Source organism: Natator depressus, chromosome 8, assembly GCF_965152275.1.
Source record: "Natator depressus isolate rNatDep1 chromosome 8, rNatDep2.hap1, whole genome shotgun sequence".
NCBI lineage: Eukaryota > Metazoa > Chordata > Testudines > Cheloniidae > Natator > Natator depressus.
This window is the reverse complement of record NC_134241.1, coordinates 106631206-106657600: the sequence shown is the minus strand read 5'-3', so window position 1 is coordinate 106657600 and position 26395 is coordinate 106631206. Positions and strand designations below refer to the sequence as shown.

Here is a 26395-nt window from a genome sequence, read left to right as displayed (position 1 = left end):
GTTACATGGGGCACTCAGGGAGGGAGGTGGTTGGGAGCACCTGATGAACCCCAGTAATTCCTAATGCACACCAGGCTCCATGGTAGCCACAAACCACTTTGGGTGAAGGCTCCACTCCAGGACTTCTCCCCTGCCCCTCGGATGGCATCACAATATCATGGAGGCACTAACAGCAGGAGCAGCCCAGGACACCCGAAGCAGAGCAGGGGTCCCACAGTGTGGCTCAGTAACGGGGGCACCCCAAGGGCATCAGGATCACAGAGCAGGGGTCCCAGACGCAGCATGGCTCAGTAATGGGGGCACCCCAAGGGCAATCAGAGCACAGAGCAGGGGTCCCACAACATGGCTCAGTACCAGCGTGAATTCAAGAGCTGTGGAACTGGATTCCAGTGGGTGTGGTGATGGCCAGCAGGCAGGGCTAGTCCTGGGGTGGGTGGGTGGGACGGGACAGGCAGCTTCCATGGCACCCAGCTCTCTGGCCAGCAGCTGGGCATGGAAGGAAGATCTCACCTGTTCCCTTCATGAAGTCCCGGTACATTGTTACAATCGCTTCCATAGCAGCTGGAGTTCTGCAGAGAGTCAGGGAAGGGTCAGGTTTTCTGGGCTCAGGATCCCCAGCTCTCTGTGGTGAGCACTGAGCCTGCCGATTTACCCAGAGTGCGAGCTTCACCGTAAAAAGTGAAAGTTCACCAAGTGCCACAGTAACCTACAATAATAAATGTGATGGGAAAAGGTACACAAGGGAGATTTGTTTGAATGAATTCAGTTTGAGGCCCATTAACGTGGTGCCTCTCAATCTTTCCAGACAACTGTACCCCTTTCAGGATATTGATGTGTCTTGTGTACCCCCAAGTTTCACCTCACTTAAAATCTACTTGCTTACAAAAATCAGACCTAAAATACAGAAGTGTCTCAGCACATTACTGAAAAATGCTTACTTTCTCCTTTTTATCACGTAATTATAAAATAAATTGATTGAAATGTAAGGGCAATAGTTATATTCCAGTGTATAGTACATAGAACAGTATAAACAAGTCATTGTCTATATGATATTTTAATATGTACTGACTTTGCTAGTGCTTTTTATGTAGCCCGTTTTGTAAAACTAGGCAAATATCTAGATAAGCTGATGTGCCCCTGGAAGATATAAGAACGGCCATACTGGGTCAGACCAAAAGTACATGTAGCCCAGTATCCTGTCTTCTGACAGTGGCCAATGCCAGGTGCCCCACAGGGAATGAACAGAACAGGTAATCACCAGGTGAATCCATCCCCTGTCGTCCATTCCCAGCTTCTGGCAAACAGAGGTTAGGGACACCATCCCTGCCCATCAAGACCTCTGGGGGTACCCCTGGTTGAGAACCATTGCACTAATACATCTCAATAATGGAGTTAAAATTATGCCATGTAAACAAGAGAAGTGTGGGACTGGAACTCAATGGACCAAAGTTGGTGCACTGGAAGTTCGCCCTAACCAATGGGCAAAATAACGAGGGACGGGCTATTCCACCCACCATCCCTTCTGGAGTCCTTAAAATAAAAAGGGGTTTTTTTTGTTTGGGGAAGGGGAAGAAATGAAAAAGCTGTCTGACAAAACCCCTGGCTGACGGAAAAGAGGAAGACGCAAGCTTCACCATCAGAGCTGCCATCCCCACTGGGATCCCAGGAGGCATCACACCACCACTGGGCCCTCATCGTCCTGATCCTGATGATGTTCGTAGCTACTGGTGTGGTGCTCTGCTCTTGTTTGATGATAGTAACAACAGTCGGCTGCGTGCGTGTTCCCTCTGTGTGCTGCCCCAGCTCTGCGCAGATAGCTGACACAGCAGACCCCGAGAGAACCCCCCAAAACCACAGACTCTAGTAAGGTACGAAGGAACACGAGCCAGGTTTACTGTCAGACGAAGCACAGTGATAGTTCCCTATAGACTCTACAGGGCATACTATGAATATGTGCCCCCTGGCAATGGACACAGCTCAGTCGGGCAGGACACTCCACTGCCCCCTAGGCTGGACAAAGGTGTGCACTCCTGGACCTACTTTTATACCGTTGCAGGACAGATTACTCCTCTACTTCAAATGAATCTATCCATCATGTTGTCCTTTTGACGCTGTCTTTAAGATGCACCTGCCTGTTCCTTCTTATGTCTGGAGTGTTTTGATGCCGTTTTGCTGCAAGTTCCTCTTATTAGCCCTTATGTGTATGTGTGCGCACGTGCTTTTAACAACCTTTTCTTGCCAACTTCTGTGAGTGGGACGTGCCTCTGACTCGCAGCCCAGCTTTGCTTAACACTGCCTGGAGGTACTTTGGTTCAGGCTTCAGGCCTCAGACACAAGAATTTATGTTTCAGGACCTCCTCTTATTACACCTGAGAGCTGTCCTGACCAGACCAGGCCAGGGAGAGGGACCCAGATCACAGCATCACCTCCACCAACTTTGGCCATATCCCCAATGTCACCTGGGATGTAAGAATATGTCATCCCTCTCCTCCCTCCCATCCATGTGTCCTTCCTTCCTCACCTTACTTCTCTCCTCTCCTTTCTAATCCGTCTGGCTTAACCTGCCAGACTGTCGATTTTGCAACACGGCTGTGAGCCTGTAACAAAGAGACAAACAAAAGCAAATGTCCTAAACAGCCCAATGCTGGTACAAGTTTGCCAGGCCTCAGAATGGCTAATGGAGTCAAGTGCCAGGCCTATGTTTCCCCAGCAGCAAGGCTGCAAGTGAGTCAACAGCAAAGACAGAAGCTGCATTTTCTATCTTTGCTGTTTTCTTCTCCCTTCATTGGTTTTGTCTGGTCTTTTCTTTTGGAAAGCAGGAACAAATGTTACCAGAAACAGCAGCATCAGCACCACTCAGCTACCTTCTACTCTTTTCCCCCCAGAAGGGCTAAGAGATCAAGCACCAATTTTCCCTTTTAAAAATTCTATTGCTAAAAACCCAAGGGGAAAGAAAGAAAAAGAAAAAAAAAAGGGGGTGGTTAAAAGAGAAGCCTCACTTAATGCGTTAGCTGTTTCTCTTTTTCTGTGTCTTTAATAAAGAGATTTTTAATACTGTTTGCGCCATAGTCTTATGCAGGCTGAGGGCTCTCTAGCCAAACCCCAAACCTTGTTTAAAATTGAACAGTGCCAGGGTCGTGCTAACACCTTCCCCTGCATCATGCAGATGAGGTCACTTGCCAGGATTATTTGGGTATCTCACGGAATCGTTTCCCTGCCATTGCAGGGCCCCCCCCCCCCCGAGCACTGGTGCGCCTCAATCCCCCCCATTCTCTGCCTGTGGCACATCCTAGGCTAGTCTTTTGTGGGTCTCGTTTTGGTTGCTGGGCAAGTGTGTGGCTGCTGGTGGTCTGTGATACACAGGTCAGCCTAGATGAGCCGTCAGGCTCTACTTAAGACCCTGGAAGAGCCCAGCTGCAGCACCACCCGCTCCTCCCCATCAGGCTGTTCTCAGCCTGCTCCTTGCTGCACAGCTCAGTCCCTGCCCGTGGCAGTACTGAGCCATATGCGGCCCAGGCCTCTGTGCCATTGCGCAGGCAGGGCTCAGTGCCAGCCACACCTAACAGCTTCACTCTGTTCGCTGCAGTGGAGAAGCCACTTGCGCCAACCCAGTCCCCAGAGCTGGGCCATCTGCACCCCGCAGCGCTACCTTCCCCCTCCCCATGCAAAAGGGGCTTCTTCCCAGACCCTGGCCATACCCAATCCTTCACACGCCTGAAGAGAGACCTCAGCCCTCCATGTGGCTTCAGCCCGATTCCCTCACCCCACTCCTTCAAGCACTCACCCAAAGCTAGTCAGGGTGATCCCACCCCTCACACAACAGAGCCAGAACAGTGCCATGGCACCACCACCCCTCCCTGCTGCTCATGTACCCATCAGCCGGAGGTCTGAGCAAAATGAAGTTATTCCTGCCAGGACAAGGGCAAAGAAGGGAGGGGCCACAGCACATGGGTCCTGGGACATCAATGGCCACTAGAACGCTGAGCATAAAGCTTTGAGCTTCTGCAGGCCCCAGCCAGGGAGGGACACAGCCCCCGGGCAGCAGCACCCAAGGCAGAAGAGCAGCAGGGCTGGGTGAAGGCTGCCAGCTCAGACAACCGGATATCAGCTTGCTGGTGTCCAAATCCCATGCATGGCTCCCCAGGACCTACCCCTGGCCTTGGAGGATGCTAGCCACACAGCCCCAGCACTTCCCGGCCCACAGCGCTCCTATTGACCTCATTCCAGCTCCCTTCTGGAGGAACAAGACCATCTCCAGGTGTGAAGCTCCTGCACTGCCAGACAGTCGTCCACACAGCTCACTCTACCAAGCACACAGCAAGCCAGATGCTCTCCTGGAAACGGGACAGCAGGCGTGGAACAGCTCTGAAGACAGTCATCTGCAGTGCCCTCCGCCACCTGCCTGAGGGGTGAGTGGGACAGGAAGGGAGGGGAGAGTGTGCCTGGCATAGCTCTGACACACTCAGTCAGAGCCAGCCCAGAGAGGGAGCTCCCACAGCTCTCCTGCCAAAAGACACACTCCACCCACCCACCTTCTACAGACAACAACCCCCCTCTCTGCAGCCACTGGGCAGGGTAGGCCCCAGCCTCTGGCACAGTGAAGGGCCCCAGTGAAGGCACCGACAGACCCCACACGATGGGGGATGCCAGCCCCCAGCAACCAGGCAGGGAGGACACTGGCACATAGGAGAGATGGCACTGAGCTCTCTCCTAGAGAATCACTGCTCGGCTCACAATGCCCACCCCACGGGCAGCAGCTCCTCCTCCACGGGGCACAGTTACAGCAAGAGTGACCCCACCCCACCCCACCCATCTGTATAGCCACTGCCCCCCTTCAGCATCCACCACTGGTGAGCTGTCTGGGGCCAGGGTGTGCGGGGAGGGCAACTTGTTCAATCCCCCCACCCCCACAGCACCTACGTGAGGGCTTGTCTTTGCTACAAAGTTCACCCAAGCTCCTTTGCTGCAGGAAGGTGAACTATGAATTCTGCCCAGCGAATTGTGGAAGAGTTGGTCTGTCCTGGTGGGCATGGGGGAGAAGGGAATCGTGGGAAGGCACTGGAGGACGAGGGGCATTCATGTGGTGCTAAGAGGCCATTCTGCGCTCTGGACACATGCTAGCACGACTCACATGAATAGCTTCCAAGCCCAGAAGGGACAACGGTTGCTCTAGTCTAACCTCCTGCATCACGCAGGCCAGAGCCCTGCCCTGTATTAATTCCTACTTCAATTCCAACAGCTGTGCTTGAGCCAGAGCATCTCCTCTGAAAGCATCCAAACTTCACTGAACCGTTTCCAGGGATGGCGAACCCACCACAGCTGTCCCAATGGTTAATGACCCTGATTGTTCCAGCTCGGCACCTTACTTCTAGTCCGAATTTGTCTAGCTTCAGCTTCCACCCATTGCACTGTGATAGACTGGTTAGCCAAACTGAAGAGCCCTCTACTATCAAACATCTGTTCCCCGTGGAGGTACTTACAGATGTAATCAAATTACCCCCGACCTGCAGTATGACAAGGAGCTCAGGCTCTTTAGCTTGAGTCTCTCAATATAAAGTATTGGAAAATAACACCTTAATCTTTCTCAGGGATCTTCTCTGAGCACCCTCCAATTTTTCCAGATCTTTTTTGGCTTGTGGACAGCAAGACTCTACTCAGTGTATTTGGCACTGGTGTAACAACGAGAGAGAATAACCTACTCCTCAAGATTCCCATTTCTACATCCAAGGATTGCATTAGTCCTTGCAACTCCCAGCCCTACCCCCAACCAGCCAATTTGAATTAAACACACCACTGAAGTTTAGGGGCAACATGCCAGCTATGGACTACAGCATATGCCCCCAGAAACCTTTGCAAAATCCTCTACCTAAACTAAGTGCAGAGAACGTGAGTTAACTCCCCTGAAGACACATCCATAGAGCAAGAGCTCTTTAGGGCATCTTGCCTGCCAGCTCAGCAATAAGGCTTTGATTATATTGCTATCACCCGCAAGAATGATTAAACTATTAGAAAACCTGCCTTATAGTGACAGAGTCAGAGCTCAAGCCATTAGCTTAACAAAGAGAAGGTTAAGGGGTGACTTGATCACAGCGTCTAACTATCCATACAGGGAACAAATATTTAATAATGGGCTCTCCAGTCTAGCAGAGAAAGGTCTAACACGATCTAGTGTCTGGAAGTTGAAGCTAGGAATAAGGTGTACATTTCTGTCAGTGGAACAATGTACCAATGGTCATGGTAGATGCTCCATCATTTGTAATTCTGAATCAAGATTGGATTGTTTTCTAACAGATCTGCTCTAGGAATTATTGAATTGCCTGCCCTCAGAGTAAGCCCAGCACGAAGCTCAAAAGGCCTCACATCACATTTCCTATCACCCCAGAAATCAGCAGGGCATCTCTTTCCCTGAGACGTGCATTCTCAGCATGCCATTCATGAGTCACTGCCCTGATGAGGAGTGCTGTAGCACCTGGTGCCAGCCCAGAGGTAAGGCACAGTATCTCACACACAGTTAGTGCTGGCTGAGCAGGGACAGAGATTCTGCTGCCGAGGAAGAGCAATGCACTGAAAACAGCCAAGCACTTTAAAAAACGGTAGGAGCAGTTGCCAGCAGGAGCCAGTTCTACTGGAGGAGGAGAATCTAGACCCCATGTGGCTGCAGGTGGCAGCCAGGAGAAGACAGGGATGCTGTCAAGGGCCAGGACTTCCCCTTGTCTTCCCCCGACCCAAGTGACAGAACTTGCCTTACATCCCACTTTGAAGGGCAGGCAACCCTACCTCAGCTGACCTTGTCCTCCTCCATTCCAGGCTCAAGAGCCCTGCTCCCCCCCACCCCCCAACATTATAAATAGGGCCTTGAAGGGGTGGGAATTGATTTCTTACTCCCCCCCCCCCAATTAACTCCACTGAAACACTGTACCAGGGCAGCCTGACTGGAAAAGTGACAGACCTGTCACTGTGGGCAGGTCTGCATTTAACAATGCATTGATGCAGCTGCACAGCTGTTGCACCTAAGCAAAGACACTCCAACACTGACAGGAGAGCTTCTCCCATACATCTAAGTACTCCACCTCCCCGAGAGGCAGCAGCTATGCTGAGCGGGAAGCCCTCCCCTTGACATAGCGCTGCCTACACTGGGCGACATAGGTACACAGACATAAGTTGCTAATGTAGACCAAGCCAAAGCAAAGCAAATCAGAGGGAGGGAGGGGCCCACAAGTGGGAATGCTGACAGCACACAGGTCACAGTCATGGGACCTTTAGGAATACCCAGCAGAGGGCAACAGGAGATTAGACAGGGGGTTGCACTATAGTATGGCAGCAACAGAGGCAGATGGGGTTAAGAGTTACATAGGCAGAGGTCTCATGTCCCAGCCGGGAAGGGAAGATCAACACCTGGATACTACACATCAGAACGGTCACCCCTGTATGCATAGCACTGGTGCAACTGCACTTGGGGTAGTGCACTGCACTCCAGGCACCTCAGTACTGGAGAGGCTGATGAGCTGGAGGGAAGTCAGAGACTGACTTAGTACACGGCTGTCACGGAGTCCCTGGGCGATGCTCTGGAACTGCTCCCTACGAAGCCAGGCAGGACTCTGGGGAAGTCTCCTCTCTGGGAGCAGCCTGTCTTCAGGACACACAACTTCCACCTTCCTGGGTCTGACCTCGGAGCATTCAGCATCCTCTGCCCCTCCGTGCGCTTCCCACAGCGAGTCTGCTCAGGCGGGGTCTTGGGGAAGCCAGAGGGTCCTGCACCCCAACTCCGCAGTCAGACGTGACTCTCAGCCAGCCAGTAAAACAGAAGGTTTATTAGACGATAGGAACATGGTCTAAAACAGAGCTTGTAGGTACAGAGAACCGGACCCCTCAGCTGGGTCCATTTTGGGGGGCAGTGAGCCAGACAACCCCGTCTGCCCTTCACTCCATGTCCCCAGCCAACCCCAAACTGAAACTCCCTCCAGCCCCTCCTCCTCCGGGCTTTGTCCCTTTCCCGGGCCAGGAGGTCACCGGATTCCTTTTTCTCCAACCCTTTAGCTCTCACCTTGCAGGGGGAAGGGCCCAGGCCATCAGTTGCCAGGAAACAGGGTGTTGGCCAGTCTCTGTGTCCAGACCCCTGCACACACCTGCCCTCTAGGGCTCTGCAACGATCATACACCCTTATCCCACCCCCTAGATACTTAAGAACTGCATAAGGGAAACTGAGGCACCCCCACACTATTCAGAGGAAACATTAAGAACAGTCCTGCTTTGTCACAATGGCAAACAGCCATGGCCGACGATTAGGTCGCTCACAGAAGCAGCCATGGGATGCTGCCCAAGCACTTCTATACAGGTGAGGGACTGAATAAGCAAAGGCCAAGCAGTACCATCATGCTGAGGATACACTACGTTCAGAAGTTGCCATGCTGAGTATTATGGGACAGCCAAGCCCATCTCTTCCCCCAGTGTGGTCGGGGCAAAACCTTACTCAACGTCTACCCCTTAGCGGGTTGGAGCAACAGACCAAAGTGAGGAAAAAGCACTGAATTCAGCATTGTTCCCTACAGCCCCAGCAGCACCTGACACATGAGGAGATTTCTAACTCTCAGAAAGGCGGGAAGCAGCCAAGGACTCCAGCCTCCGATCAGGCTGCTTGGAGTGTCTGCCCAAGGAGCAGACCCTCCAGCAGTGTCATTTCCTGAAAAAAATCAGAGTGCAACCCAGAGATGCTTAGACTTGTGCCTCCCAGAGTAGCTACGGAGATGCCATGAAGACAACTCAGCAGTCTCCTGTACCTAGCAAAAAACTCCAGCACCATGGCACCAACCTCTTGGATTCAAGTCTGGCAGAACAAGTTCAGCAGCTTTAAAATAGGGCAAAGGTGAGCTTTCTCTTCCTACCATTTGATTCCACATGCCTGGTGCAGGTTTGCAAGTCTGAAAAAGACTGAAGAGTTCTGCTGGACCAAAATACTCAAACCCCCAGGTCAGTGAACTCCTGGGGGAGTTCCCTACACAGATCTCTGCAGGAGAACACCCTTAACCAAACAGATTCCTACATCACACAAAAACAACAAGGAGTCCGGTGGCACCTTAAAGACTAACAGATTTATTTGGGCATAAGCTTTTGTGGGTAAAAAACCCACTTCTTTAGAACGCAAGAATGTTAAGCTAGCTCGGGGCTGGTGGCATCACACTAGTGAACTGACTGCATGCTCTGCATCTGTTCCTCTAGTGTACTGGATTTCAAAAGTTCACAAGGCACAAGTGTTAACAGGGAGTGTTTAATAAACTCCATACGGGTAGGGAGGGTCTGGGATTGCAAAAAAACACAACTGGCAGCCAGCCCCATTGCTAAGAGGAAGGGGCCTGTGCAGTTACAGCACAGGCCTAGAGTCAGTTGGTCTAGATTTTATTCCTGCCTCTACTGCAGAATCACCAAGTGACATTAGGCAAGTCACTTCCCATCTCTGCAAGTCAGTTTCGCCATCTGTGAAGGGGGTGGTGTTTCAATATCACTTCCTTGCCTTTCAAGGACTTGGGAGGGCTGCAGGAATGTTTATAAAGCCCTTCAAGGACCTTGAATGAAATCTTAGAAAAGAGCAAAAGGGGGTGTGGAGAGAAGAGAGCAGAAGCAAGTCTCAGAGCCCAGGTCCACTCACTCATACTTGCAGGGCTTGTGCTATGGGGATAAAAAATAGCAGTACAGGCATTCCTGCTTGGGCTGGAGCCTGAGCTCGGACACTGTGTGTATGTGGGGGGGGGGGGGGGGGGGGGGGGGGGGGGGGGGGGGGGGAAATCACACACACACAGCCAGGTCTCAGAGCCTGGTCGGGAACATCTGCATTGCTATTTTTATCCCTCTAGCTTGAGCCCTGCAAGCCCAAATCAATTGACCCAGGCTCTTGAGACTCCCTGTCACGGATCTTTTTTGGCAGTGTAGACGTACCCTTCAATTCTCATTGCCTCACAGCAGTGAGGCAATCAAGAGGAGCAGCTGCACTAATACGTCTGAACACAGCCTGCACGAGCAGTGGCACAGAATCAGAAACAAGCAAAGGTAAAAAAGGGAGCAGCAACCAGAGAGGCTTGGCCAGAGCATCGGGAGCAGGAAGGGATGAGATCAGTGTTATCAGAGCAAGAGCTCTTCCTGCCCTGAGCTGCCTGCAGTCTATGGGGTGTGTGGAATCTCCAACACTGTGCTAGTAATCAACAACAATTGTGTGGGCAGGTGATTAGACTACACAGCCACAGGCAGCCCAGCCCAATGATGATTAAGAAGGTGGATCCCAGCAGCTCTATACAAATATTGAAAGAGTGGAGAGGCCAAGGCAGAGCAAAACTAGCTAGGGTAGAAGGGGAAGTGTGTGTGGAGGAACAGTGTTACAAGAAAGGGAAGAGTGCAGTTAAGTCCCAAGGGGAACAGCTTCCTGACAGGTACATGGGTTAGGCGGACAGGCTTCCAGAGGCAGAGCCGGAAGTCCCATTCCCTGGCCCAAAGCCCCAGGGGAGCCCACTACTGGGTGAGAACAGACAGGGCTTCACCAGCACCCACCTCGGTTATTTGAAAACATACACAAGTGCAAATTCCATGCTGCAAGGCTTCAATTTGATTGCTGGGACAGCCCCTGTAGTTAGCAGTTACTACTCCACTCTCTTGGCCTGGCTCAGCCTTGGCCGCAGCATCATACTTCGACAGGGACTGAACAGAGAGCTTGAAGAAGGGCACAGGCACACTAAAGGGTCTGGAAAGCAAGAACCAGGAGAAAGACTTCGAGGGCTCTGTCTGAGGACTGAAACCCCACCCTGGGATCAGCCCTGACTACCCAAGAGATGCCTCTCCCTTTGCAAGCACAACCTCCCCTGAGGGCTATCTACCTCCCAGCAGAATGCAGCTATCAGCCAACAAAGGGAGCGTGGAGAAGGGAGAAATAAAGTTTACCTAGGAGCCAGAACTAGGCTATGGAATGCACTTCTGCAACATCTGACACCCCAGGCCCCCACACCCTGCTCTGAGAGGTCACTTCCCCATAGCCAGCATCTCTCCTCTCCCCTCCCCACACACCCTTTATGTAGGGCAAAGGGCATTTTGTGTTGATAACACTCAGGTGGGGCTCCAATCCTATGGGGAAGTCATGTGTCCCAATAAACCCGAGGCACACGAGCATCTTCACACAGGCTCCCCAGCCCCTACCTCAACAATGGAGAGACTGACAGGTCAAGGCCACAGAGGCAGAGCTGGGATCAGCACCCAGGCTGACCCTGTGCAACAGGGACAGGAAAGGCCTGCCCTCCCTGCAGCCCCACTCTTCCCACCGATCACTAGAGAAAAGCATGATCCAGGGTAACCTTTGGATTCAATGCCCATGGGGATGCACCGATCAGCCCAGAACCTGACTGCAGATTCCCAGGGGCCCCAGGAAGAGCCTAGGAGACAGGGACTGACCTTCATATCACAGGCTGGGATGAGATAAGCCATCCCAGGTGTCCTATAGGCAACAACCAGGATCATAGACTAAGTGATGCTATAAGGCCACAGGGAGCAAGCTAGCTGACCATACCTGGCATCAAAGCAAGGTAGTTTCCTACAGCAGGCTCTCAGGTTTCACTCCCAGTAAACAGGTGCCCACCCTGATCCATTCTGAGGATCAGAGTGAACTTACTCCCATAATGATGCCTTCACAGGGCACAGGACAGGAAATGAAGAACCCATGAGATCCCCTGCCCCTAGGCATGTCCACAAACTCTCTAGCCCCCGCTCCTCCACTGGAGCTAGAGAACGCTCCAAGGCGGCAGGAGAGTATAGCATCCAAACTCATACTGCTGTTATCAGAACGTGACAGCTTCCCCAGCACTCTGGGCCAGCAGGGATGACTGCATTCCCAGAGCCTAGCATCTCTGCTCTTCCCGGCATGGAGAAGTTCCTGTTCTTAGGGATTGGTTCTTTTCCAGAGGCATCTAAACTTGCTCCACCCGTCTGACAGGAAAGGGCAAGACATTTCAGCCAGAGAGCTCCCTCTGCCCCAGCAGCTGTGCAGTGGCAGGGCTCAGGCAGGCCACCATCTAATTGAACACGTGGAGGTTTCTTCCAGAGCCTCTCTGAGGGTTTATGCTCCTCATGGCTCTGCAGCACTGGGGAAGAGCAGAGCACAGAACACCATTCATCCCTCCCCATCGCTGCAGGAGGATCAGTGCCTGTACCTGCCCTGCTCAGTCCGTATGCAGGCCAGGTACAGGGAGAGAATGCTCTCTCCCTGCTACTAGTCCTGTGGGGCATATAGGCGGTTCCCCTGAATCCAGACCAACATGGGGGGAGTAGACAATGCAACCTGAAAGAGACCCTGGGCCTCCCCCCAACTCGCACAGCACCAGGAAGACTCACTCAGCATGGCTCAGAGATTCAGGAAGCACAAGGCTTGCTACCCACTCCCCCACAAACACACAAGTTGTCCTACCTGCTCTGGAGTGAGTGGGGAATTGGGTCTTGTGCTTCCTCCCATGCAACTCTCTGCCCTGGGGGACCATCTAATTCCCATACCTAGTGGCATTACCCCTCCCCTCATTCCCCCTGAAACTGCACAGACCAGAACCCAACAGAGGCCTGGCTTGTGCGTTGCAGGGCCTGGAAGCTCCACACCATGTGGTGTGGTAGAGAAAGCAGTATGTAGCAGATTGGAGCCAGTATGTTACTCTGAAGGCTGGTCACTGTCATTGGAACAAAGAATTGCAGGGTGACCGGTATGCACTAACCTCTAAGGCAGGGGAAGTCAACAGGGGGACCGTGGGCCAAATCCAGACTGCCAGATGATTTTGAGCAGACCCCAAAATCTTATTTACTTATCATGGGGTGGGGGGGAGAGAGAGAGACAGAGAAAAATTATATTTTTCCTCCAGAGTCTGGACCTTGACTATATGTTGACCAAGAAATTTGGACCGTGACAAAAAAATAGACTACCCCTGCTCTAGGGGCATGTCTACACTGCATCAGGAAGCAAGCCTCCTAGCCCAGAGACAGACAGACTCACACTAGCAGGGCTCAAGCTAGTATGCTAAGAATGGCTGTACGGACACTGTGCCTTGGGCAGAGCTTCACTACAAACTTATGTTGACCTAGCTCCATTGCTCAGGGAGTAGGAAAAGTTCATTCCCCTGAGAGACATAGTTAAGCCAACGTAAGCTTCAGTGTAGACACTGATAACTCGACTTTTCTTCATCAACCTAGCTACCAGCTCCTGGAGAAGTGGATTTACTGCAGAGACAGAAAACCCCTTCTGTTGCGATAGTGTCTACACTGCAGCATTTCTAGTGTAGATACTCCCATAGGCTATCCACCCAAGCTCAAGATCATACAACTGCCCAGGCTTGAGCTCAGATGGCTAGCCTGACTTGCTGCCAGAGCCACAATGTCCACACAGCTATTTTCAGCATGCTAGCTGAGCTCCTCTAGCACCTGTCTGCCTACCCAGGATCATGAGGCAGTGTCCAACAGTGTCACTCCAGCCCCTAGCCACTAGGCAGGCAGTTGATTCAGGGAGCCCTCTATACCTGGGAAGCTGTTTAGCAGGTCTGGCTGGAAGGTCAGCACAGCCGAGCCCACGATCTGCCCTGCCCACATTCTGCAAGGTGCGAAGAGGGCCCAGCCCAGAGCCTGTAACCCGCAGCAGCAGGATACATGCCTGCCATCCACACAGTGGTTGTTGCCCTTCAGGCCTGGGGCAGAGACCTTCCCAAGGCAAGTTTCCTTAGCTCCCTGACGGGAGGAGTTTCCCGTCTATCAGCCCAGTCTGCTTATTGCCCCTGCAGCCACTTGCCTCTCTCATTTCACCCCTCTCCACCACAGCCACTTCTTTGCCAGGCTGCTGCCTCCAGTGTCTCTGAACTCTCCATTTCGCTAGTTATTAAGGTACCCAAAACAAAGCAAGTCATCCCAGGGGCAGCTGTACAGAGCAGGGCAGAAAGACTGCCACTCCTGTTGCCAGGCAGCAGGAGTAAGCCCAGGTGCACATACAAGAACTGCCCACCAGCTCCACAATGCCTCTGTGTACAGCCCCACTTCACCCACCACACATGCTGACCACATCCCAAGAAGGCTCTAAGGAAAGGCAAGCACATGCAGAGGGGGAAGAAGCGGGACAGTAAGCTGCTGAGTCTCCTGCAGTCCCACCCAGGAGTGGGGGCTGACAGCTACTGAATTATGTGGTCCAGATTAGAAATTCTTCTCCCCCTCCCTACACAAGCAGCAGCACAGATCCCCTGTTCATGATAAAGCCACAAGCCTCACGAGAGTCTGGCACTGGCCTCCCAGTGCTAGTGCTGCAAGGGTCCCAAGAGCCTCCTTCCCACAGATGTTCCGGAGAGAAACCCACACAGAGGCCATGCACCTACGCGAGCTGGAGCTCATGAAAGTCAATGTTTTATTACAGGCAGCGCACAAGGCCTGGCACTGCCATCCAGCACAACAGGGAGGGGAGGAGGAATCTCTCAATGGAACATTGATGCAGTGGCCTGGAAGGGAGAAGGAGCTCTCATGCTACAACGCAGTCAGGCAATGACAAGAGTCAGAGTGCCTTTGCCCTGCAATGCAGAGGTCTGTGCATGGCACCTGCTGCAGGCTCAGCTGCAAAGGGACAGCATGCTGCCCTGCAGCAAGAGGTGGGCACCGTCACATGTGACTGTTCCCAATTGAAGATCCGACCTTCTGTGTCCCCAAACAATTGCCCTCAGCCACCTATCCACCTGGGTCCAGGGGCCTTATTTATACAGCACATGCAGCTTCCCTCCAGCTTTGGCTTCAGAGTGCAGGAGGCATGAATTTGAAACCAAGAAGGCAGGGGCCCCACTGGTGCAGCCCCAGCTGAATTTTACCTTCTCTCCAATCAAAGATGCCTCTCTTAGGAACGGGCCCCTGAATTCTTCTCCGGGTCACAGATGTGTTGCTAGCTGTAACAGGACAGGAACTCCCTTAGAACCAAGGCACCCACTAAGGGGGGGGGGGAAGCAGTAGCAACTGTTGGGGTCAAGGAGAATGGTCCAGCACTGAAGAACTGGGGTGGCCCTCAGGAAGAGCTTCAGTAGCCCAGGTGAGAGATGATGCAGGCAGAGCGAGGTGCTCAGAAGGGGTACAGCCATCAGGTATGTGACAAGGCTGCCAAAGAAGGCCAGGTATACGAGATGGGAGACAAGAGTAAAGTTCAGAGGGGAGGACTGGGAGTAGCAGAGACAAGCAAGGGTGTGAACGAAGTGGAAGAACAAGATGGCACTGGGCTCCTTTGCCTTGGAGAGAACAGAGGGCAAGCCCGGAGAGGAATCTGTGCCATCCACTTGACATTTGCAGCTCCTGTTGTTGGAGCACCTGGCCTGAGGCAAGCATGCAGTATTACAGCAGGGCAGGATGCGTGCCTGGAGACTGAAAGGACACCAGCTCACGCCTGGGACACACGCGTTTTCACCCTGTGTGCTGGAGGCTGCACCTAGGGAGGGGCGCTGGTCAGAACTGGGCCTGCGGCCGGCACAGGCGGTGAAGCCTTCTGCACAAGGGCAACACGTATGTGCCGTCCCTGCACCAAGTGGGAGCAAGCAACTGAGTCAGGCCAGTTTAGCCACCCAGCCGCCCCCTCCCCAACGGATGGCCACTCTCCAGGAAGCCACAGCAACACCTCCTCCCCAGCTGAGCCGGCTACCCGAGGCCAACAGGCTTCCCTCCAAAGCCAGCCAGAGCCCCTCTCCGCAGGGACTCGGGGTCACGCTCGTGACCTCCAACCCCAACCTGCAGGCACGGCAAATGCGGCCCCCCGGCGGCCCCCCGCCCCCCTCCGGCCAGGGCCAGGCGGCAGCGGGGCGCCAGCCCCCGGGCTGCGCGCGGCCGCGACCGGACCCGAGCAGGGCTGGGCCGCGCCCCGCACCCCGGGCCGGGCGCGCTGCGGGGCCGGCTCTGGCTCTGGGGCCGAGGGGCAGCGGGTCCGGGGCCCGGCTCCGCACAGAGCGAGCCCCCAGGGCCCGGCTCCGCGGGGCGGGCGGGCGGGCGGGCGGGCACCGGGACCCCCCAAGGGCCAGGCCGGGGGCCCTCGGGAACCGAGCCCGGCCCTGTCCCCCCCCGGCTCTGGCAGGGCCCCGCGGCCCGGGGCGGCCCGGCCCAGCCCCGGCGCCCCCGGCCGCGCATCGGGCCCTTCCCCAGCGCGGGGCCCGGCGCGATCCGCCCCCCGGCCCCACTCACCGGCCGCGGAGCCGCGCCTGCCTCCCTCCCTCCCTCCCGCCGGCAGCAGAGAGCGGGCGGCGGCCCCCGGCGCTGGGCAGGGCCCGACTCGGCCCTGGGCACCGCCACGGCAGGGGCCGCCCGGGCCAATCACAGCGGCGGCCCCGCCCGGCCACGGGGGGGCAGGAGCAGAGGGGGAGGGGCAGGGCTGTGAGGGGGCAGGAGGCGGGCTCTAAAGGGGGTGGGGGCAGGGCTGGGGCAGGGCTTTCGGGGAGCGGGAGAGGGCTCTGAAGGGGCAGGGGGACAGGGCTGTGAGGGGGCAGAGCAGAGGGGGCAGGGGAGGGGGCTCTGAAGGGGCAGGACTGTGAGGGGGCAGGGCTGGGGCAGGAGTAGAGGGGGCAGGGGGCTCTGAAGGGGCAGGACTGTGAGGGGGCAGGGCTTTCGGGGAGCGGGAGAGGGCTCTGAAGGGACAGGAGCAGAGGGGGCAGGGCAGGGCTTTCAGGGAGCAGGAGAGGGCTCTGAAGGGGCAGGGGGACAGGGCTGTGAGGGGGCAGGGCGGGGGCAGAGCAGAGGGGGCAGGGGGAGGGGGCAGGACTGTGAGGGGGCAGGGCTTTTGGGGAGCAGGAGAGGGCTCTGAAGGGGCAGGGGGACAGGGCTGTGAGGGGGCAGGGCAGGGGCAGAGCAGAGGGGGCAGGGGGAGGGGGCTCTGAAGGGGCAGGACTGTGAGGGGGCAGGGCTTTTGGGGAGTGGGAGAGGGCTCTGAAGGGGCAGGAGCAGAGGGGGCAGGGCAGGGCTTTCGGGGAGCAGGAGAGGGCTCTGACAGGGCAGGGCTGTGAGGGGGCAGGGGCTAGGAGCCTCCCCAAGCTCAGGTGGAGGGGCCTGTGGGAGGAGGCACAGCTGCCTTCCCAGCCTCCATGCGGCACAGCCCACTTCTGCCCCTTCCTTGGGTTGTGACTTCTGTTGCTGTCACCCTCATGTCCCTCTCTTGTGGGGCAGGACCCCCTCCTCCCCAATAGTCAGTTATTCCCAGGGGTCCTGGCAGGCCACAGGACTGAGCTTTCTAGGGATGCTTCAGGTCACATCTTGACTCTTGCATTCTATACATCAAAGTGCGTATTGTGCCCTGCCCCCATCTACCAGCTTTGCTGAGGGGGAAGTGCCAGCTTTTATAAGCCCCCTCCCCTTGGCCACCAACACCTCACCTCAGTCCCCGGAAAAATCATGGAGCAGGTCTTCAAGGAATCAATCCTGAAGCACTTACACAAGAGGAAAGTGATCAGGAACAGTCAGCATGGATTCACCAAGGGAAGGTCATGCCTGACTAATCTAATCGCCTTCTATGATGAGATTACTGATTCTGTGGATGAAGGGAAAGCAGTGGATGTATTGTTTCTTGACTTTAGCAAAGCTTTTGACACGGTTTCCCACAGTATTCTTGTCAGCAAGTTAAAGAAGTATGGGCTGGATGAATGTACTATAAGGTGGGTAGAAAGTTGGCTAGATTGTCGGGCTCAACGGGTAGTGATCAATGGCTCCATGTCTAGTTGGCAGCCGGTGTCAAGTGGAGTGCCCCAGGGGTCGGTCCTGGGGCCGGTTTTGTTCAATATCTTCACAAATGATCTGGAGGATGGTGTGGATTGCACTCTCAGCAAATTTGCAGATGATACTAAACTGGGAGGAGTGGTAGATACGCTGGAGGGCAGGGATAGGATACAGAGGGACCTAGACAAATTGGAGGATTGGGCCAAAAGAAACCTGATGAGGTTCAATAAGGATAAGTGCAGGGTCCTGCACTTAGGACGGAAGAACCCAATGCACAGCTACAGACTAGGGACCGAATGGCTAGGCAGCAGTTCTGCGGAAAAGGACCTAGGGGTTACAGTGGACGAGAAGCTGGATATGAGTCAGCAGTGTGCCCTTGTTGCCAAGAAGGCCAATGGCATTTTGGGATGTATAAGTAGGGGCATAGCGAGCAGATCGAGGGACGTGATCGTTCCCCTCTATTCGACATTGGTGAGGCCTCATCTGGAGTATTGTGTCCAGTTTTGGGCCCCACACTACAAGAAGGATGTGGATAAATTGGAGAGAGTCCAGCAAAGGGCAACAAAAATGATTAGGGGTCTGGAACACATGACTTATGAGGAGAGGCTGAGGGAACTGGGATTGTTTAGTCTGCGGAAGAGAAGAATGAGGGGGGATTTGATAGCTACTTTCAACTACCTGAGAGGTGGTTCCAGAGAGGATGGTTCTAGACTATTCTCAGTGGTAGAAGAGGACAGGACAAGGAGTAATGGTCTCAAGTTGCAGTGGGGGAGGTTTAGGTTGGATATTAGGAAAAACTTTTTCACTAGGAGGGTGGTGAAACACTGGAATGCGTTACCTAGGGAGGTGGTAGAATCTCCTTCCTTGGAAGTTTTTACGGTCAGGCTTGACAAAGCCTTGGCTGGGATGATTTGATTGGGGATTGGTCCTGCTTTGAGCAGGGGGTTGGACTAGATGACCTCCTGAGATCCCTTCCAACCCTGATATTCTATGATTCTGTGAACACACCTGAGACTTATTGGGTCAAGAGGGTTTCAAGTGGAACTGGCGCCACACACAGGGACAACTTTCCAGATAACAAGGGGCTGCTAGCGCTGCTTGCTGGAGGGTGCATGCTCAGTCCCGGGAGGGTAGCATAAATATTTAATTCTCAGGGCACCACCTCTAGGTTAATCTGGAAGATCTTCTCAGACCCAACACTCCCCATCCTCTCTTCTGTTTCACATATCATCCCATGATATTGCATCATTATGAGGCACTGTTGCCAAACTCAGTTAAGAGCCACAAACTCCACAATCAACAGAGCAAAGTTACAGTTCAAATCAGAGATGGGAGAATACAAAGGTTCAGAGTTCAGATAGGTATCCACAAAGAGATCCTTGCATGACTCTGTGGAGGCTTCTAACCCTTCCTGTGAGCCTCCCTTTGGTGGGCCTTGATTTCCACTCTGTCTCCTCAGCAGCACCAGATACTGCAATGACTGGAGCCAAATAGATTACCTAAATTAGAAAGAGACCCTTGGAGGGATGGGAAAGTTTAGGCACTGCCAAGCCAATATTTAATGGGAAGTAGAAACTTTGAAAGCAGAAACCATGAGTGTGATAATGAACACATGAGTTCATAGTGTGATATGGTAACAAAACCAAATTGACCCCAATGCCTCAGTGTGGTATTAGGAAGTACAGTGCTGCAGGAGTAGGGTGGGGACTCATCAGGGGACCCTCTCCCCCCAGTGTATTGTCTAGACTAATATTTAAAAGCGTGATGCTAGCCCGCATTACAAACACCAGCCAGGACAACACATCTTACAGGCATACATTACACTTTTAAATCCTCTTCTAGAGAAGGCCTCAATGAGTCCAGATCCCAGTGTACTGGCCGTGGGCTCCTGAAACTGCCATCTTTCCTGTGATACTTCAGTAGCTTTATTTAGTCAGATGTTTTTTTAGGCCAAAGGGAACCATTAGGTCATCTATGCAATTTGGCATCCTGTTGACTCAGACTGCAGGGCTCTTTAATTGGGCTGTAGACATTCTGGCTCAGGCTCCAGCCTAATCTCTGGAACCCTCTCACCTCACATGGTCCTAGTGCTCAGCCTCCAGCCTAAGCCCGGAAGCCTACAGTGGAATTAAACAGCCCCACAGCCCGATGAGCCCGAGTCAGCTGGCATGGCCCAGCTGTGGGTTTTAATTGCAGTGTAGACATACCGCTAGTCTGATCTCCTGTCTACCACTGGCCAGATAATTTTATTCATTTACCCCGCTATTGCGACCAATAGCTTGTGCTTGACTAAAGCATCTCTTCCAGAAAGGCCTCCACTTCCTTGGGAGTTTGTCCTAGTAGTAGGTCACCCTCAATAGGAAACATTTGTGCCTAATTACTAATTTGATTGTCTGGCTTCAGCTTCCAGCCATTGGTCCTTGCGTGCCTCTCTCCATTAGATTAGAGAGCCTTTTAGTACCTGCTGTTTTCTTCCTATGAAGGTACTTACATGCTAATCAAGTCACCTCTTGATTTTTTTTAAATAAACTAAACAGATTGGAGTTCTTTAAGTCTCTCACTTAAGGCATTTTCTCCAGCCCTCCAATCCCTTGTGTGTAGAATCAATCATAGAATATCAGGGTTGGAAGGGACCTCAGGAGGTCATCCAGTCCAACCCCCTGCTCAAAGCAGGACCAATCCCCAACTAAATCATCCCAGCCAGGGCTTTGTCAAGCCTGACCTTCAAAACCTCTAAGGAAGGAGATTCTACCACCTCCCTAGGGAACGCATTCCAGTGTTTCACCACCCTCTTAGTGAAAAAGTTTTTCCTAATATCCAATCTAAACCTCCCCCATTGCAACTTGAGACCATTACTCCTCGTTCTGTCATCTGCTACCATTGAGAACAGTCTAGAGCCATCCTCTTTGGAACCCCCTTTCAGGTAGTTGAAAGCAGCTACCAAATCCCCCCTCATTCTTCTCTTCTGCAGACTAAACAATCCCAGTTCCCTCAGCCTCTCCTCATAAGTCATGTGTTCCAGCCCCCTAATCATTTTTGTTGCCCTCCGCTGGACTCTCTCCAATTTTTCCACATCCTTCTTGTAGTGTGGGGCCCAAAACTGGACACAGTACTCCAGATGAGGCCTCACCAATGTCAAATAGAGGGGAACGATCACGTCCCTCGATCTGCTGGCAATGCCCCTACTTATACAGCCCAAAATGCCATTGGCCTTGTTGGCAACAAGGGCACACTGCTGACTCATATCCAGCTTCTCATCCACTGTCACCCCTAGGTCCTTCTCTGCAGAACTGCTGCCGAGCCATTCGGTCCCTAGTCTGTAGCGGTGCATGGGATTCTTCCGTCCCAAGTGCAGGACTCTGCAATTGTCCTTGTTGAACCTCATCAGATTTCTTTTGGCCCAATCCTCCAATTTGTCTAGGTCCCTCTGTATCCTATCCCTGCCCTCCAGCGTATCTACCACTCCTCCCAGTTTAGTGTCATCTGCAAACTTGCGGAGGGTGCAGTCCACGCCATCCTCCAGATTAATAATGAACATATTGATCAACTACACCACTGCAGCTGTGCCACTGTAGGGTCTCCAGCGTAGCCGCTCTACGCCGATGGGAGAGAGCTCTCCCGCCAGCATAATTAAACCACTCCCAATGAGCAGTGGTAGCTATATCGGCAGGAGAGCGTCTCCCTCTGACATAGCACTGTGCACACCAGAGCTTTTGTCAGTGAAACTTGTGTCAGTCAGGGGTGTGATTTTTTTTTCACACCCCTGAGCAAAATAAGTTATACCAACAAAAGTGCTAGTGTAGACGGCCTGAGAATCCCATAACACCTTTCACAAGTGCAGGGATGTTTGCTGCAGGATCTCAGACATCTCCCAGTGTGAGGTCCTCCACTTCCTGCAGGTTAACTGGGACACCATCCTTGCCTCCCTGCCATGAACTCTCTGCAGAGCCCTGAGTTTGGCAAGAGGAGGATTCCCATGCTGTGCAGAGTAAGTGTAAGGTGTCAGTGTTACTACAGCTATGTAAAGCAAAGGGGAGGGGAAGAGATTGTCTCAGATGTTACAAGCCCCCCTGCTCCCAAGCTGCAGCAGCACTGGGGAGCTAAGCTAGCACCCCCACCCCCAGAGAGCCACACTTTGAGGGTGCACGAAAAATCTTTATCTTTTTCCTCTGTCCAGTTGCTCCTCACCTCACATCTCAGCTACCGACCCCAATCACAACACTGCTGCCAAAAAATCAGTTTCCAGGCGCATCACTTCAGTGTGTCACAATTCTGTCTACCCTTTCCCAGTCCCTCTTTAAGTCCCTCCACTGGCTTCCACTTCCTTATTTCCTCAGACACAAGCATCTCCTCCTCACCTTGAACACCCCTCATGACTTATCCCAGCCCCACTTATTGCATCTATCATCTTATTGCATCATTGTCTCCTGCCTCTGGTCTGCCAATGTCCATCCTTCGCTGTTTCCCACAAGCATATCCCTCCCCGCTTTTTCACTGCTGGCTCTGGCACAAACTCAGAGTCATCACCTTATCCCACCCAGAGTCCTCTGTGTCAAGAGGCCTCCAGGGCCCGTCAGCTAATAGCAGGTACTTGTTGCAGCAGGCACACAACTAACCTATGTATAAACTTACTCTGATTATTGGTCCCATTTCCTCCCACACAACCACCCACTTGACTCCACCTGTGGTGACTTGTCATTAACCTAGGCCTGGTCTACACTTTAAATTTAAATTGATCTAGCTACAGTGTGCAGGGTGCACCCCAGCAATGCTGACTTACCCCCTGGGGGAAGCTGCTGCTAGGCTGACGGAAGAACACTTCTGTTTACCCAGCTCCCGCCACTCAGGCAGGTGCAACTCCTACAGTGATGGGAAAAACCCCTTTTGTCACTGTAGGCTGTGTCTACACTACAGGCTTATGATGACACAGCTACAGTGTGATAGCTGTACTACTATAGTCCCCATGGTGTAGACATGGCCCGCGAGCAATGATACTCAGACCTCAGTGGTTCAGGAGCCAGATTAGCAGTCAACAGTACCCAAAAGAGCCACAGTGGTGTGAATTCATTTCCCTCCCTTTACTATAGTACTATATAGTCATACTGAAGCATTATTATAATATAATATAATATAATATATATATATATATATATATATATACACACACACATACACACACACACACACACACACACACAGAGCAAAGTGACTGACCAAGTGTTATCAACTACAGTTCACTAACAACACAGTAAAAGCATCCGGACTGTGATCTAATTATTAACCACTGGTTTGATATCATGGGCTGCAAAGAGCCACAGGAGACACATCAAAGAGCCACTTGGGGCTCACAAGCCTCAGTCTGAGTATTGCTGGGCAGGGGTTATCACACCTGAAACCACTCTCCAAGGAACAGAGAGGGATAGCTGGTCTCAGCCTGGCCACAGACCTGGCCCTGGGAAAGTTTTGCAAGTGAGAGAAAGGGTCTCCTCCAGGCAGTGGGTAAAGTTGATGCCAACTGAAGATTGGAGGGCTTTCAAAAAGCTAGGCCATAGCCCAGAGCAGAGCTATGGGGTTGGTGCAGGAATCAGTAGGTGGGATTCTCTGGCCTGTGTTATGCAGGAGGTCAGAGTGGATGATCATAGAAGTCTCTGTGAGGCTGGCTGAATCAACTGAAGTCTTGAAGCTCTTCCCTGGCCAATTCCAATCCCTGATGACTCAGACCACTACACTATTACTGCCAACCACAGGGGCACCATGTGCAGCGCTGGAGGGAAATGGACCAGACCCACATCCCCTTCCCCAGCAAGTGACGGGGGCAGCATCTCACCCATTAGGAGCCACCCTGCTCTTCCCCCAAGAGCTCAGCACAAGGGCTTCCAGCAAGAGATCAGTGCTGGGAATCAGATCCCCAGCTATGCTCTTGCATAGCTGTGCTCAGACCGCACTGGGGACTGGCCTTGCATAGCCCCTCCCCAACCTTGGCAGTGCAGAGAGTACCCTCCCCACGCAACCCCCTCACTGCCCTGCTGGGAACCAGCCCTGCAACGCCCACCCCCCATGTAATGCAGAGAGCACCCAGCCAGGGATCAGCCCTGTGCCCCTTCCCTGCACCCCCCAGGTAATGCAGAGAGTACCCTGCTGGGGACCAGTTCTATGCCCTTCCCCCCCCCAATCATTTCCCCCCCAGGTAATGCTGAGTACCCTGCCCTGCCAGGGACCGGCCCTGTGCCCCATCCCCCTGCCCTGCCCTACCCCCCCCCCCCGGTAATGCAGAGTACCCTGCCCTGTGCCCCCCCCCCCAGGTAATGCAGAGAGCACCCTGCTGGGGACCAGCTCTATACCCTTCCCCCCCTTCATCCCCCCCCCCCCCCCAGGTAATGCCGAGTACCCTGCCGGGGACCGGCCCTGTGCCCCATCCCCCTGCCCTGTGCCCCCCCCCCCAGGTAATGCAGAGAGCACCCTGCTGGGGACCAGCTCTATACCCTTCCCCCCCTTCATCCCCCCCCCAGGTAATGCCGAGTACCCTGCCGGGGACCGGCCCTGTGCCCCATCCCCCTCCCCTGTGCCCCCCCTCCCCAGGTAATGCAGAGAGCACCCTGCTGGGGACCAGCTCTATACCCTTCCCCCCCCAGGTAATGCCGAGTACCCTGCCGGGGACCGGCCCTGTGCCCCATCCCTCTGTCCTGCCCTCCCCCCCGGTAATGCAGAGTACCCTGCCCTGTGCCCCCCCCAGGTAATGCTGAGTCCCCCGCCCCGGTCCTGTGCCCCATCCCCCTGCCCTCCCCCCCGGTAATGCAGAGTACCCTGCCCTGTCCCCCCCCAGGTAATGCCGAGTCCCGCCCCGGCCCGGTCCTGCGCCCCCGGGAGCCGCGGCATGACGGAGGCCGGGCCCGGCGCTGCCCGCAGCGGGACTCACCCGCCTGGCGCTGCCCGGAGCTCGCGGCGCTTCCTGCCCTGGAGACGCGGCAGCCTCGCGCCGTCACCCCAGCGCTCAGGGGCCGCCCCCGGCGCTCGGCAGCCGCTGATTGGCCCGGCGGCCGGGGCGGGGCGGGCGGGGCGGAGCGAGCCGCCCCTCAGCGCCCCCTCGCGGCACGGGGGCGCACGGCGCGGGCGGAGCCTGGCCCGCCTGCTGCAAGCCGGGCTCGGCCCGCTGCGGGCCCGGGCTGCGGCCGCGGCCCCGCCCGCCTGGGCGTGCTGCTCGCAGGGGCCCGGGGCCGAGCCCTGGCGGGGCCGAGCCTGGAGCTCCGCCGCCTGCCCGGCGTTCGCCTGGCTCGGCCCGGCCCAGTGTTAGTGCGAGCCAGTGCCCCGGCCGGCCGCCCCGTGGCGCAGAGCCCCCACTTCGTACGGTCGGGTCTGAGACCCTCCAGAGCTTCCTGATGATTTAGGCCTGTGACCTGTGGTACCAGGGCATCTAGGAGCCCGAGCCAGCGGCGGTGCTAGGCGCTGTACAAACACCGAACAAAGAACAACAAAAGACCAGCTGAGTCTATCTCCATTGCCAAGGCAGGGCCTTTTCCTCTTTGCCCGTTTCCTTGGGCTTGGGGCAGCCCCGTTTTAAAAGACCCGAGTGCAGGGGCTCCCTGAGGTGCTAAATCCCCAGCCTGGTACAGCTTCCCATCAGGGAGTTTGCCTGTGATGCGCCGCCTAAATTGTCCCTCTCTTAATTTCGCCCATTAACTCCTTTTCCCACCCAGCAGAATTCGTCTCTCCCCTCGGTCCTTACACTCCTGATGCTTCCCTTCATGGCCGCACAGCCAAGCTCTGCGTTTTCTCACCCGTTCAATATGTCCGTCAGCCTCTCACTTTCTTGCTATTCTCTGAACTGCCTCCACTTTGTGCCTATCTACCTGAGAGGGCTTTGTATAGAGAGACAATGGCCTTCCTTCCCTGATGCCTCTGCCCCTACGGCCCCAAATAGCAGTGGCCTGTTTCTAGCCATATTCCATTGCAACTTTGTCTTGTTACCTTCTCCCCGCTTGGGCTCTCTCATTTCTTCCTGTTCCCTGCATTTCTTCTTCCCATTGAGTTTTTGGGCTCAGATTAGTCCCCAGGAGGATTAGTTGCACTGGCCCGGCCTTTGAAGTGCTGGCGTGGCATGAGTTACTGAGCGGGCACTGCAGCGTTCTGTACCCCTTGTAGTGTCCTCGGGGCTAGTGCTTTCATACCTGCCAGTAGCCCAGTCGAGGGATGACAAGTGAAAGTGAGGCCAGGTCATCGTCTGCCAGGATGGGACACCACAGGCGCCGGCTTTCTGATTTCCCCTGGGGTGCTCGACTCCCCACCCCCATTCTGCCTCTTCCTGCCTCCATTCTGCTCCTCCCCCCCTTCCCACCCATTCTGCCCCCTCCCCCAAGCATGCCCCATCCTCACTCCACCTCTTCCAGCCCCTGCTCCTCCCCCTCCCCCACAGCGCCTCCTGCCCACCGCTGAACAGCTGATCAGCAGGAGGTGCTGGGGGGTAAGGGGAGGAGCCGATCGGCAGGGCCGCCAGCAGGCAGGAGGTGCTGGGGGGGAGGAGGATTTGGCTGCTGGCAGAACTGTCACTCCACCCTGAGTCATTCCCCTAAACTGCGGAAGTAGGAAACACAGAGTCACCCCCAAAGTAGGTGAGGGGGCAGGACTGGGTGCTTCCTTTGATTTCACACTCCAGTTTGCAGCTCTCAGGGCCACCCAGCCCGTG

The 26395-nt window shown here is 54.4% G+C and overlaps 1 protein-coding gene across 8 annotated transcripts in view; it reads right to left on the bottom strand.

Moving 5' to 3' along the window:
- The window catches only part of ELOVL1 (ELOVL fatty acid elongase 1), a 29914-nt gene extending 5186 nt beyond the window's left edge, over positions 1–24728 (bottom strand). Inside the window, exons 1-4 of one of the 8 annotated variants that reach the window (XM_074961946.1) lie at positions 24632–24684; positions 14847–14921; positions 2522–2597; positions 511–706 (exon numbers count right to left, since the gene is read on the bottom strand). In XM_074961946.1, coding sequence (XP_074818047.1) covers positions 511–556 — 46 coding nt within the window. In that variant the 5' untranslated portion in view covers positions 557–706; positions 2522–2597; positions 14847–14921; positions 24632–24684. Of the gene's footprint in view, positions 1–510; positions 707–2521; positions 2598–4151; positions 4403–10536; positions 10649–14846; positions 14922–16194; positions 16267–24631 lie in introns of those variants that run through there. The other 7 variants (XM_074961945.1, XM_074961947.1, XM_074961949.1 and 4 more) reach the window with 7 other exon arrangements.
- Positions 24729–26395: the final 1667 nt, after the last annotated feature.